General features: G+C 32.3%; 1 protein-coding gene across 1 annotated transcript in view; it reads left to right on the plus strand.

The window, feature by feature from the left end:
* NCKAP1 (NCK associated protein 1) overlaps nt 1-12,148 on the plus strand; it is an 89,896-nt gene that overhangs the window by 29,854 nt on the left and 47,894 nt on the right. The window contains exons 9-14 of the mRNA XM_029933292.1: nt 1,610-1,766; nt 4,788-4,844; nt 7,279-7,375; nt 7,788-7,894; nt 8,620-8,752; nt 11,306-11,387. Coding sequence (XP_029789152.1) covers nt 1,610-1,766; nt 4,788-4,844; nt 7,279-7,375; nt 7,788-7,894; nt 8,620-8,752; nt 11,306-11,387 — 633 coding nt within the window. The remainder of the gene's footprint in view (nt 1-1,609; nt 1,767-4,787; nt 4,845-7,278; nt 7,376-7,787; nt 7,895-8,619; nt 8,753-11,305; nt 11,388-12,148) is intronic.

Here is a 12,148-nt window from a genome sequence, read left to right on the forward strand (position 1 = left end):
CTTTCCCTAATTTTGCTTAGCGTAATATACTCTAGTTCCATCCACGTAGTTGCAAATGGCAAGGTTATAGTCTTAGTATTGGTGTTTTATCTCGTTTTCTAACATTTATATGGCTTAAAAAAATTAAAAAATTATTTTGTCCTTTTATTGGGATCTTGGTGGGGAAAGGAAATTAATATATGATTTAATTAATAAATCATCCTAATCTTGGGCAATCTATTTTAAATTAATTTGTCTTTTTTCATTGTCATGTATAAATGAAAATATTTTAATTCATAAGGTAATCCGTATCTTAATAAAATATTTGGCAACCTGTAATATAGCTGCCAATATTTTTAGAGAAACCTTTTATTATCTGCAGCAATTTTATGACTCTAAGTATTCAACAAGGTATAAGACACTAAGTGAAGTCTGTTTTTACTCAGGGGTTTAGAGTAAAAAGCCATTCATTATATAAGACAAGAATCTTTTACAAACAATTTCTCTTGAGGATTCTTTAAGTTTCCATGCATGTATTCTGTTTCTTTGGTTGTATACCAGATGATATAATTGGCTGTGCTCAGGGGTCCTGTTGCATGAAAAACATGTTTATGTTTCGGGGTATTTAAAGAAGTTAAAAATGCTTCTGTATATGATTCCACAATATATGCCTACTTAAAAAGTTAACTTGCTTGTGTAGTGTCCTGTTAAAGTAAAGTTGGGCTAAGAATAAAAAGATAAATGACAAGTTATGTGTTAATGATTCAGGAGTTTAAAGCAGGGAGTGACTACTGAGAATCCTAGGGAAATCTCACAGAAATAGGATCAGTTAGTAACTGACCCAGTATAGTACCTTGTGTATAGCAGCTACTGAGTAAATGTTCAGTGAATGACAGATGAGGTTTTGTGGCCTAGTGGAGAGGGCTAGAGAGGGCATCAACAAACATACGGGATTTTACATTTGTATAGGATTTCCAAAGTAAATAATAAAGCATGAAAGAGATGTATGAAGTCATGTAAGAGAGCAGCATGATATATTGAAAGAATATTAGACTTTAAGGGCAAATACTTGAGGCTCAATCTAGCTCTAATAGTTAATAGTTTACCTTTAGGCAAGTCATTGGACTTTCATTTCTTCCATTATAAAAGAAGGATACCATATATTTTATCTACTCCCGAGAATCATGTGAGAAAATATATGTGAAAGCTTATTTAGTAATCTATATATTGCTATGAAAATGCAAGCTGGTGATTTAGAAAAGTAGATTAGTCTTACTTTTCAGTTGTTATAACAGTTATGATTACTATATTATGTGTAGATTAGCTTAACTTCTGATCTCTAGGTTAAAATATTTTATAAAGATTTTTGAAAATGTCTTTTACTCATTTATTAAAATGACTTCTTTCACAACCCAGAAGCAAAATTTTTTCTCATAGTGTGGATTCAAAGAACTAATTGTGCATAATACAGAAAATTATTGACAGAAATTTTGTTGCCATCTTGTGTGTATGAGTTATTACCTGTCACTTAAAAAGCCTCAGTTTTGTGTTTCTGAAATCTTAAAAGCTACTTTGTAACGGAAAGAATTTAATTTTGAAATACTTTTATATTTGTATTTATTTTTTTTAGTTGGCTTCATTTTGTGCCATGGGATTCTAAATACTGATGCAACAGCACTGAACCTTTGGAAGCTAGCTCTTCAGAGTAGCTCTTGCCTCTCTCTCTTTCGGGATGAAGTTTTCCACATTCACAAAGCTGCAGAAGACTTATTTGTAAACATACGAGGGTATGACATTTTCATTTATCTTGTCTTTTTTGGAGAAGGGTAGTGAGTGGATTATTTTTATTGGAAGTTTGGGGATAGAGAAGGGTCATGTCTGCAAGAAGATATCACCTGTACCCTACCCTCTCACTGGCCACAGTAAGTTTTTTCTTAACAGTCACCCTGATAGGGTTTTTCATGTGTTTTATACGTAACTTCACAGACTGAGTATCTAGTGTTTTCCCCCTTTTAAAACTTGTATTCTAGGATAAAGAAGATGTGTGCTCTTTTGCAAATCATGATATGGGTTTAGATGTAAATATTGCTACAAGCACCATATACATTTTACAGTTTTGTCAGTTTCAGAAGTCTATTGAAAAGTACATGGATCAGTTAAAAGAACTTCATTAAATTATAACAGTTACAGAAGTCAGACTGCTGCACATACGAAAGCATGTTTCCTTTTAATGAGATATTTCACGTGAACATTTATATTCATTCCCTGGAAAGCAAACGGTTCTTACAAATTTGTTTCCTTAAAATTTTTAATGCCTGCATTTCTTTCCACATGAGGTTCTATAGGCAGTATATAGAAAACAGGTTGGTCTCAGACTTGGTAGCAATTTTGAAATCTTTCTAAATTAGGAGCATCTAAAATATTCTGGGATCTCCTGTACCTGAAAGTTTCAAATAATTCTGTTTAGCTTGTTAAGTTTCAGATTGAAATGAAGTTTCCCAACATTTGTTTCATATCCAATTTAGAAATGTCTTTATACAGGGTGCCTGGGTGACTCAGTTGGTTGAGTGTCCAACTGTTAATCGCAGCTCAGGTGTTGATCTCAGGGTTGTGAGTTCAAGCCCCATGCTGGACTCCGTGCTGGGCATGAAACCTACTTTAAAAAAAAAAAAGTCTTGAGGAAATTGAGATAAAGCATCTGTTATTAAAAAATAAATATATGCTTAACACTACCAACTTCAGCCTCAAATTTTAGTCTACATAAAAATTACTCTGGAGTGCGTGTTAAAATCCACATTAGTAGGCATCATCCCTAACTTGTATTTCCTATATCTGTATCTTGGATAGGTTAAAAGAATCTGCTCTTTTTTCTCCCTAGTATTTTTGAAGTAGAGTTTGCAGACAGAAAAATGCATAAATTTTATGTGTATATCCTAATAATTTTGTATATGAATAGTCTAGGTGACTGCCTAGATCAAGATATAGAACATTTCCATTATCCCCAGAAAATTGTCCTGTGCCTCTTTTTGGTCAGAACTGCCACCCCTGTCCTCCCAACTTCCAGTCCCCTTCTCAGGTGACCACTGTTCTGGTTTCTGTCACCGTGGCTGTTTCTGACATTCTCATGCTGGTAGCATCTCAGGCATAATATGAGAACTAGTGCCCTGTGTACTTTCCAGCTCTTATTTGGCTTTTATTTTAGATGCTGAAGTATTTGGAAATATTCTGTGTCAGATGGGATACTTCCTAATTTATTTTCATTTTCTAATTGTCATTTTCTAATTGGTTCAGGTTGAAAATTAAGAAACATGTTATTATGTCCTAGCATATTGATAGCTTCCCTGTAGAATCATATTTAAGTATGTATAAGCATTTAGAACCAGATAGTCTCTATATTGGGTGAGCTTCTGTTATATATGTACGCCCAAGTTGAATGACACCATGAGACCAGTTATCTTTATAAAAAATTTCTTTTAATGTATATTTATTTTTGACAGAGAGGCAGATTGTGGGGTGGGGTTTAGAGAATGAGGGAGACAGGCTTCAGGCTCTGAGCTGTCAGTAGAGAGCCCAATGTGGGCTTGAACACACGAACCGCAAGATCGTGACCTGAGCTGAAGTCAGACTCTTAACTGACTGAGACACCCATGCACCCTACCAATTGTCTTTTTGTTATGCTTTTTTTTCTTTGTACACTTTTCTAACAATAAATTTACCATTAAGAATCTTTATATTTAAAGTTGAGAAGTTTTAGTTTATTAAGTCATGAGTTATCAATTGAAAATATGATTTACAGTAGTTACAGGTTAGATTGTAAATATAAAACCATATTAATCATGAAGGGCAATGATTACAGATTTAGTGTATTTTAGACATTTCCTCAAAGAATGCATAAATCTTAGAATACTTAATTTAAAAGTTGGGAGTTCTTTCATAAGTGGTCTTAGCCAGGTTGTCAAGAAGATAATTTTTCTTTAACATTTTAGGAATTTTGAGTTTTTGCATCTACTATTTATGAAAATAACATTTATTTGCTCTTTTTTACATGTTACCTTTAAACTTTTTGATGTTGATTCCTGTTTTTTAATTTTTTTAATGTTTGCTTATTTTGAGAGAGAGAGTGAGCATGGACACAGGAGGGGCAGAGAGAGGGAGACAGAAGCTTCAAAGCAGGCTCTATACTGACAGCAGAGAGCCTGATGTGGGGCTTTAACTCACAACTGCGAGATTATCACCTGAGCCGAAGTTGGATGCATATCTGAACTGAGCCACCCAGGCACCCAGTGTCCTGTTGCTTTTAATTTAAAGTAGTCTGATGCTTTCCTGCCCCAGTTTTTTCTACCATAAAACCCCTATCTCCAAACATTCACTAGTGTTACTGCCTAGTATATATCCTTTTAAAGTTTTTTTTTTAATCAGATAGCATAAAAATTAGAAGTAGTAGCTTTGTTATTACTTTAGAGTTTTGGAGACCACAGTTAATTACATTGGAGGTACAATTTATTGTCTCTATGGGGGGTTAATGAGATGTATTTAATCAAAGATCTACATTGTGAGCTTCAGTTTTATCGTTAGATTTAATATAATAAGAGATCTGTTTTTCTAAGAAGGCTTGACTGGGTGTTACTGTAAGGTGCTAGGAAAGGAGGTGGGTGGGCTTGGTCCATGCATTTCTAGTTTGAGCACTGGTTTTTCTTGTTGCTAATAGTTATTTTTAATTGACTTTTAGTATTTGGCTAACTCATTTTGACTGTTGCTGATGAAACTAAGTTTAACAAAGATCTAATTTTTTCTTTTTCTGCGCATAGCTATAATAAGCGTATTAATGACATAAGAGAATGCAAAGAGGCAGCTGTGTCACATGCGTAAGTAGTTCTATCTTTGTGGAACTTGTAATCAAGAAGAATTTCTGTCTTATCATAATTTTCACATATTGCATATTAATGGTGTGCAAGATGGGGTAGAAGAGGGGGGCCTTGAATCAAGGAGAAAAAAGTATATATCCTCAGTATTTAGTAAGCTTCAAGTTAGTACAGACCTGAAATATTTTTGAAGTGTTGATAAAAAAAGCAAGTAATATACAAAGACCTTTTATTTTAGGCTATTTTATCGTTCAAGTCTTTTACCATCACTGTGCTTTCATGTCAATACTTTCCAAGTTGTGATTTTTGTACTACTTCATGAAAACAGATATATCTTTATATTCTCCCAAATAGTATTTACTTTTCAAAGTATGTTATCTTTATGCCTTTACCTAATTGCAGTAAATATTTTATATTAGTAAGTGTATAGAATAACTTTAAAATTAGCATACTTAAGATCTTTGAACAATGTTTTGATTTTGTCGTCATTAAATAATTCATTAATATGCTGATAATTTATTTTTATTTAATAATAAATAATTCCTTTTGATAATAATTAAATTCATTGATAATTTGTCAATTAATTGTTACATACACATATACATACTTATATAAAATATTTTCTCCACTGAGCCTAGGTAATATAGAAATAATATTATCTGATCTGTCTGTATTTCTATAAGACAGAGTATAAAGCACCATTTTCATCCACAAAAATATAAAATCCATAAGTTTTAGAATTTAGGTTTAGGCTATAGGATGGATGTTGGGAATTTAAACCATCTTTATTCATTGCTTTCAGTGCCATATCATTTCCTCATGCATATATTTTTCACTCAAATGAAATGCTTATATTATTGGAAAAGTTATTTTCTAGAACAAATGACATATTTTGGAGTGTGTTAGCATTTCTTTCTTGACATACAGAAATACAAATAATTATCACTTCTTCATGGGATAGACCCAGTTGTAGGCACATATGATTCATAGCTATCTTTTATGAAACTCTTTTAAAGGTAAGGCATTTTCCCCCTTTATTATATAAAGTAATTATAAGTCATAGGTCTTCCTCATTACTTTGTGCCAAGTGTAGTACTTTATAGACATTTTCTGTCAGTATTAATAACACCATAGACTCCTTACAGCAACTCTGTGTAATAAAATAGTCAAAATAACATTGCCCCTTTTCTTAGAAATTGTACTGGATGACTATTATTATAAGATAAGAAAGAGCTTGTCATTGGAATTAGCTTAACACCGTGAAAGTACTGTGTATGAGGCATTATGAGAGATGGAACTTTTGAGGAAGGTGTCATCATCCATGTTTTATAGATGAGAGGCTGAAACTAGGAGGGGTGTGTGTGTGTGTGTGTGTCTATACAGACATACATAAGTGGGGATGGACAGAGGATGCTCTTTTTTGCACCTATCAAAATCTTAAAACTTTGTTGGACAGTGTATATTTTGCATAGTGTGAGGAGTTGGAATACTTAGTACATTCTGTGATTTTTTTCCCCCATATTCATATGTGAGAGTAATTTTTTTTAATTTGTATTTTATTTAAAAAATACCTACTAATATTTATGATTATCTTTTCCTTTCCTCATCTTTCTGTTTTTGAACAAGACTGCCAAATGTCATCCTAAACTTTATTGTATATAGCTCTTGTTTAGTCAGTCTTACCTATTTAATAAGAATATACTTAATAAACTAGAATTTTGATAATCAGATATTGTGTTCTTGATATATTTGTGGGGGTGACAGAAAATGTATCAGTAGAACATTGCTTTTTTTCAAGGATTTTTACAGTACAGTTTATAAAGTGCTAGGCTAAATGCTATTAAACTTGCAGAAATGATTCAAAAATGGCTATCTGGATGTTGGGAATGTTTCTTTCTTTTTCTTTTTTTTTTTAATTTTTTTAATGTTTTATTTATTTTTGAGACAGAGAGATTCAGAGAATGACCAGGGAGGGGCAGAGAGAGAGGGAGACACAGAATCAGAAGCAGGCTCCAGGCTCTGAGCTAGCTGTCAGCACAGAGCCCAACGCGGGGCTTGAACCCATGAACATGAGATCATAGCCTGAGCCGAAGTCGGAGGCTTAACCAACTGAGCCACCCAGGCGCCCCTGGGAATGTTTCTTGAAGGATTGGTCTTGAAGTTTGGGTAGGATTTTGACGGGTGGAGAGTAACAGAATAAACATGGTTATAAAAACAGTGCAGGGAAGGCAAGTATAAACATAAGATTGGAAATTTAATGGCATGTATGTCATTTAATGTTGTCATTTAGTAACATGACATACATATAGAAGATATTTGTAGGAGCTTGTGCTTCCTAAAAAAATCTTTGCAAATTGACCTGAAATGGTAAGTTATTTAATTGCCAATAATGATTTTAGTAGAAACAGATAAATTATAATGATGTCTTTATCTATAGTGGTTCAATGCACAGAGAAAGACGCAAATTTTTAAGATCTGCACTGAAAGAATTGGCTACTGTCCTCTCTGATCAACCTGGCTTGCTAGGTCCTAAGGTAATTGATTTAATTTTTATTTCAACTATAGGTGTACCATATTAAAATGAAAAAAGTTCTGTGTAAATTTTACTAGAATTTGATTTAATTCTTATTTCAACTATAGGTGTGCCAATTAAACTTAAAAAAATTCTTATAGAAAACTCTACTAAAATTTATATTTAACTGAGAATGAATTTGCTTACTTGACATTCATACATCACACCTTCCTGCATTTTTCGTATTTCATGCTTGAATGTGTACTCCCCTTGGTACCTGTATCCACGTTTTCTTCTGTGTTCTCATTTTTGTCTTTTGAACTGTATATTATCAAGTCTTGTTAGTAAATCTCACTTAGTCAAAGATTATGAATAGGTTTTGTTTATAATCTTGGCATGAGAATAAGCAATGTTATTTATCTTTTTTTAATTAGGCACTTTTTGTTTTTATGGCATTATCGTTTGCCCGTGATGAAATTATCTGGCTACTTCGTCATGCAGATAACATGCCAAAGAAGAGTGCAGATGACTTTATAGATAAGTAAGTTAGCAACATTTAAAGAGTCACTTTCTGACTATTTTGATGTATGGGATGTGGAATTCGGGGACATTGAAGTTAAATAATTTTGAAAAACCTTTTTTAGGGCTTTTTACAGTTCATAATAAAGGGATATTTGTAATATGTCATTAGATGATATGAATTAGAATGCAGAAGCAACTTTAGCTTAATATTAGGGCTTATAATGTTTCCTAATACCCTACATGGTCATAAAGTTCTTATTTGTTTTCTTGCTATAACCAGTCATAATTTCTTTGGAATTCAGTTTTTAAAATGAGTCACTACACAGAAATTTAAATAAGAACCTTTATGAAGCAAGTATATTACTTGAAATGTCTTTATCATTTTAGTACACCGTCCTTCAATAGGAGTTAGATAAATGAAGCAGAGAAATAAGGGCTTACAGAAAAATCTTATTTCTTCCCAATCCTTTAATCCTCTTTCATTTATGATTTTTAATGATGTAATTTATGAGATATTCTAATTTATTTTTCATTTTGGGTTTTCCTTTATCAATTTTTTTAGTCATAGCTGTTTTTAATTTTTGTTTTCCATCATGAAAATGTCTTTAGAAAGGAATTGACATAAAATGATATTTAACAATGCTTTTTCTAAGAAAAACTTTGGTAGTAGTATCAGATGCTTTTAATATTTTCCTTAATGATGAATTTATTTTTTGAAATACCTTTCTTGAAATTTTTAAAAAGGCACATTGCTGAATTAATATTTTACATGGAAGAGCTCAGAGCACACGTCAGGAAATATGGACCTGTAATGCAGAGGTATTACGTGCAGTACCTCTCTGGCTTCGATGCTGTTGTTCTCAATGAACTCGTGCAGGTAAAAACTGTCTCATGTTAATCTCCCTGTTGTTCCTTCCTTCCCTTCTTTCTAGTAACTAATTTGTTTGGCCAGTATACCTAGTGCCAAGTGATAGATACACATGTAATTAAGTCATTTTCATATCTTGTCAAGGGGGAGCATCACCTAGAGGGGAGAAACACTTAGTTGTAGTCAAGTGTAATAGGTGTTATGCTTAAGTGTGTACAAAACTCAGACTGAACACAATGCAGGAAATGATTCTTTACTTGGGGGGTGGAGGTTAGTGTACCATAACCAAATTACAGAGGGCCTTGCAATAGAGGAGGTTAGTCATAAATCGGACTTACTACTTAGATCACTTTGGCTCAGTATGGATGATGGATTGCTGGGGGCCCAGGGAGGAGGCAGAGAGACTAGAAGAGAACTGATGAGAGCCTGAACTTGGACAGTAGCTATGGCAAATAAAGAAGAGATGATGGAGACTTTATAATTGATAACCAAGTGTTAGAGAAAACGGAAAGATAAAATCTTTTAACACAGTATGTTAGAAGGTGACTAGATTTTTAAAACAAAATTCATCTAGATGTCTTAATAAGATTAAATGTCCTGACTTTATTTTTAATTTGGGTTTTCCTCTATTGATTTGTAGTCTTTTATTTTATTTTTTGCTTTCTGTAATTTACTTTGTCTTTTTCATCTTAATATAGATTTATTTTTATTCCAAATAAGGTAACTGTAAGGAAAATGTTTTTTTACTTCATTTTGTAAAATTAAGATGTCTAAAAACATACTATAAGCTAATTACAGTTTGAAGGAAGAAAGCATGAATTTTCTTTGTATTAAGATTATTCTAGGGGAGTCTGAGTGGCTCATTCAGTTAAGCATCTGACTCTTGACTTTGGCTCAGGTCATGATCTGATATTTGTGAGTTGACGTAGGACTCTGTGCTGACAGTGTGGAGTCTGCTTGGGATTCTGTCTCTCTGTCTCTGTCTCTCTTGCACTCTCAAAATAAATAAAAATAAACCAAAAAAAAAAAAAAACCTATTCTAAAGCTACTAGTTTTTCAGAAAAATAAGCCATACTTTAAAATCATGATTTTTCTTTTCAAAACTATCTAAAAAATGTAAATGAGAAAACATCATTCATGGAATTGTTTACCTTGAATTATAACACCTTTTAGGTCACTATCCTGAACTGGTGTATTTTTTCCTTTATCCACTAGATGGAGCTCAGATGCTTCCTGTCTACAATGTCCATTAAAAAAGGTCTAGAAAAGCTGATTTTATCTCTAGAGTGTTATTGCTTTGCTGTACTTTTATTTTAATAATTATTACTTACTTAACAGATAAACCAGAGGCTTTTGTGCTATCAAAATCTAAAAGTGAGCCAGACTCCTGGTTTCATGTCAAGTTGAAACTTGCTGTGGCTGGTTGGATATTTATTAATAAATTCTATAGGTTTATGTTATAGCGTTAACATTTTTAAGTCATTCCATATTTTTTGGTGTCTTTTCATCAACTATATTTTAACATTACTAGGGAAATTAATGTCTTATTTTTTCTAGAATTATAGTAATATTAGTAGCAGCAATAATACTGATATTAATAATTGTCAGATTTATTGATGTTTTATTACATTTATACAACAATCCTCTGAGGGTAGGTGTAGTTATAATTATTTGTTGAAGAAAATAGACTTTATATAACTTGCTCAGTATCACACAGTTCTTAAGTAGTTGAACCGGTATTTGAATTTAGGCTTTCATTCCATTGCCTGAGCTTTTTATACCCTCTTCTGTTGTGAAGTACATGCATGGTGTTTCTAACCATTAGTAGGATTCAAGTTTAGGACTAAGATTAACCTGTTAATATAGTTTATTGAAATAGGTGTGAAATGTTTTTTTATGGTGAAATATACATATTCTGTGTTAACCATTTATAAGTGTACAGTATAGTGAAATTATGTATTTTCACATTGCAGGTTTTGAAAGTTATTTATGCTGTTTGTGAGCAAAGCATTTACTTATTGAAAAGTGTATTATTTATCATCATCTTCAGATGCACTTTGTAAGCTATTCATTTTTTTAGCTGGCTTGAAAGGGATTTTTTGGTCCCAATTTTTTTGAAGTGTAATATACACAATAAAAGTCACTTATTTTCAGTGTACAGTTTGAATTTTAACAACTGTCAATGTTCACATTACTACTACTACAGTCAAGACCAAGAAAGTTTCCAACTTAAAAGTTTTCTTGTGTACCTTTTAATTGAGTCTCTCTCTAAACTCCTGCCAACCATTCATCTCCTTTTGGTTACTTTTGCCTTCTTTTTAACAAAAAATTTCATATACATGGAACCATATATAATCTGTTGTTTCTGTATTTCTTTCGGTTAGCATGTTTTTGAGATTCATCCATGTTAATGTATGCATCAACGTTTCATTCCTGTTTAAGGCTGAAAAACATTCCAAAGTATGGATATACCATCATGTGTATCTAGCCACCAGTTGATGGCCCTATGAATTGTTTCCCCAGTTAGACGTTTTTAACATTGTATTTTGCTTCTTTTTTCAGAATCTTTCTGTTTGCCCTGAAGATGAATCAATCATCATGTCCTCTTTTGTTAACACTATGACTTCCCTGAGTGTAAAACAAGGTAAATTTTTAAATAAAGACATATTTTCTTCCAGTTCAGTTTTCAAGTTTGATATTCAAGGAGAGGATTTCACAGTTAATTTTTATAGACTCACTTATTCTTGGACCTATTTAATCTGTTCTCTTTTGTCTTAGCTTTGTTCTCTGTGAAGCAGGTTTCCAAAATGGGTGTGTGATGTTTATAAAAATAATGAGAATTATAGCTTGAAATATTTAATACTCAGCAGGGGAAAAAAGGCATTTTGTAATAAAACAACCACAAAGAAATAAGTGTATATGTGATCCCAGGCATCACCTATAACAATTGTATGAACCATTGATAAAATGTTTAAAAAAGTGTAATGCACATATATATTATCCTATTTAATCCACATCAATTTTAAAAAGTTCTTTATACTTTTATTTGGTAGGTTTGGAAACTTAAGGTTTGAGAATTAACCTCTCCATGTTTTAATATGAGTTGCCCAAGCTCTAACATGTATTAAGTGCTACTATAAGAATTTTAAGTTCAGGTCTGTCAATCCCAAAAGCTAATGTCATATACTAGACTGCCTCTTCATTATTTTAAAACTTTATTACAACAGATTGATGTTATAGTTTAGTTTTGTATCTTTAACTCAAGGGTATCCAAAACCTTGAAAATTTCTGAGTAATAAATACATATTAGTTTAATCAATCTTTATCACACTTAAGTAGTGAAACTGTTGTAAAGTTGGTTGGTGATAATTTTGTTTATAAAGAGTTATTTTGAAGAACTTCACC

The sequence above is a fragment of the Suricata suricatta genome, chromosome 3 (assembly GCF_006229205.1).
Source record: "Suricata suricatta isolate VVHF042 chromosome 3, meerkat_22Aug2017_6uvM2_HiC, whole genome shotgun sequence".
Lineage (NCBI taxonomy): Eukaryota > Metazoa > Chordata > Mammalia > Carnivora > Herpestidae > Suricata > Suricata suricatta.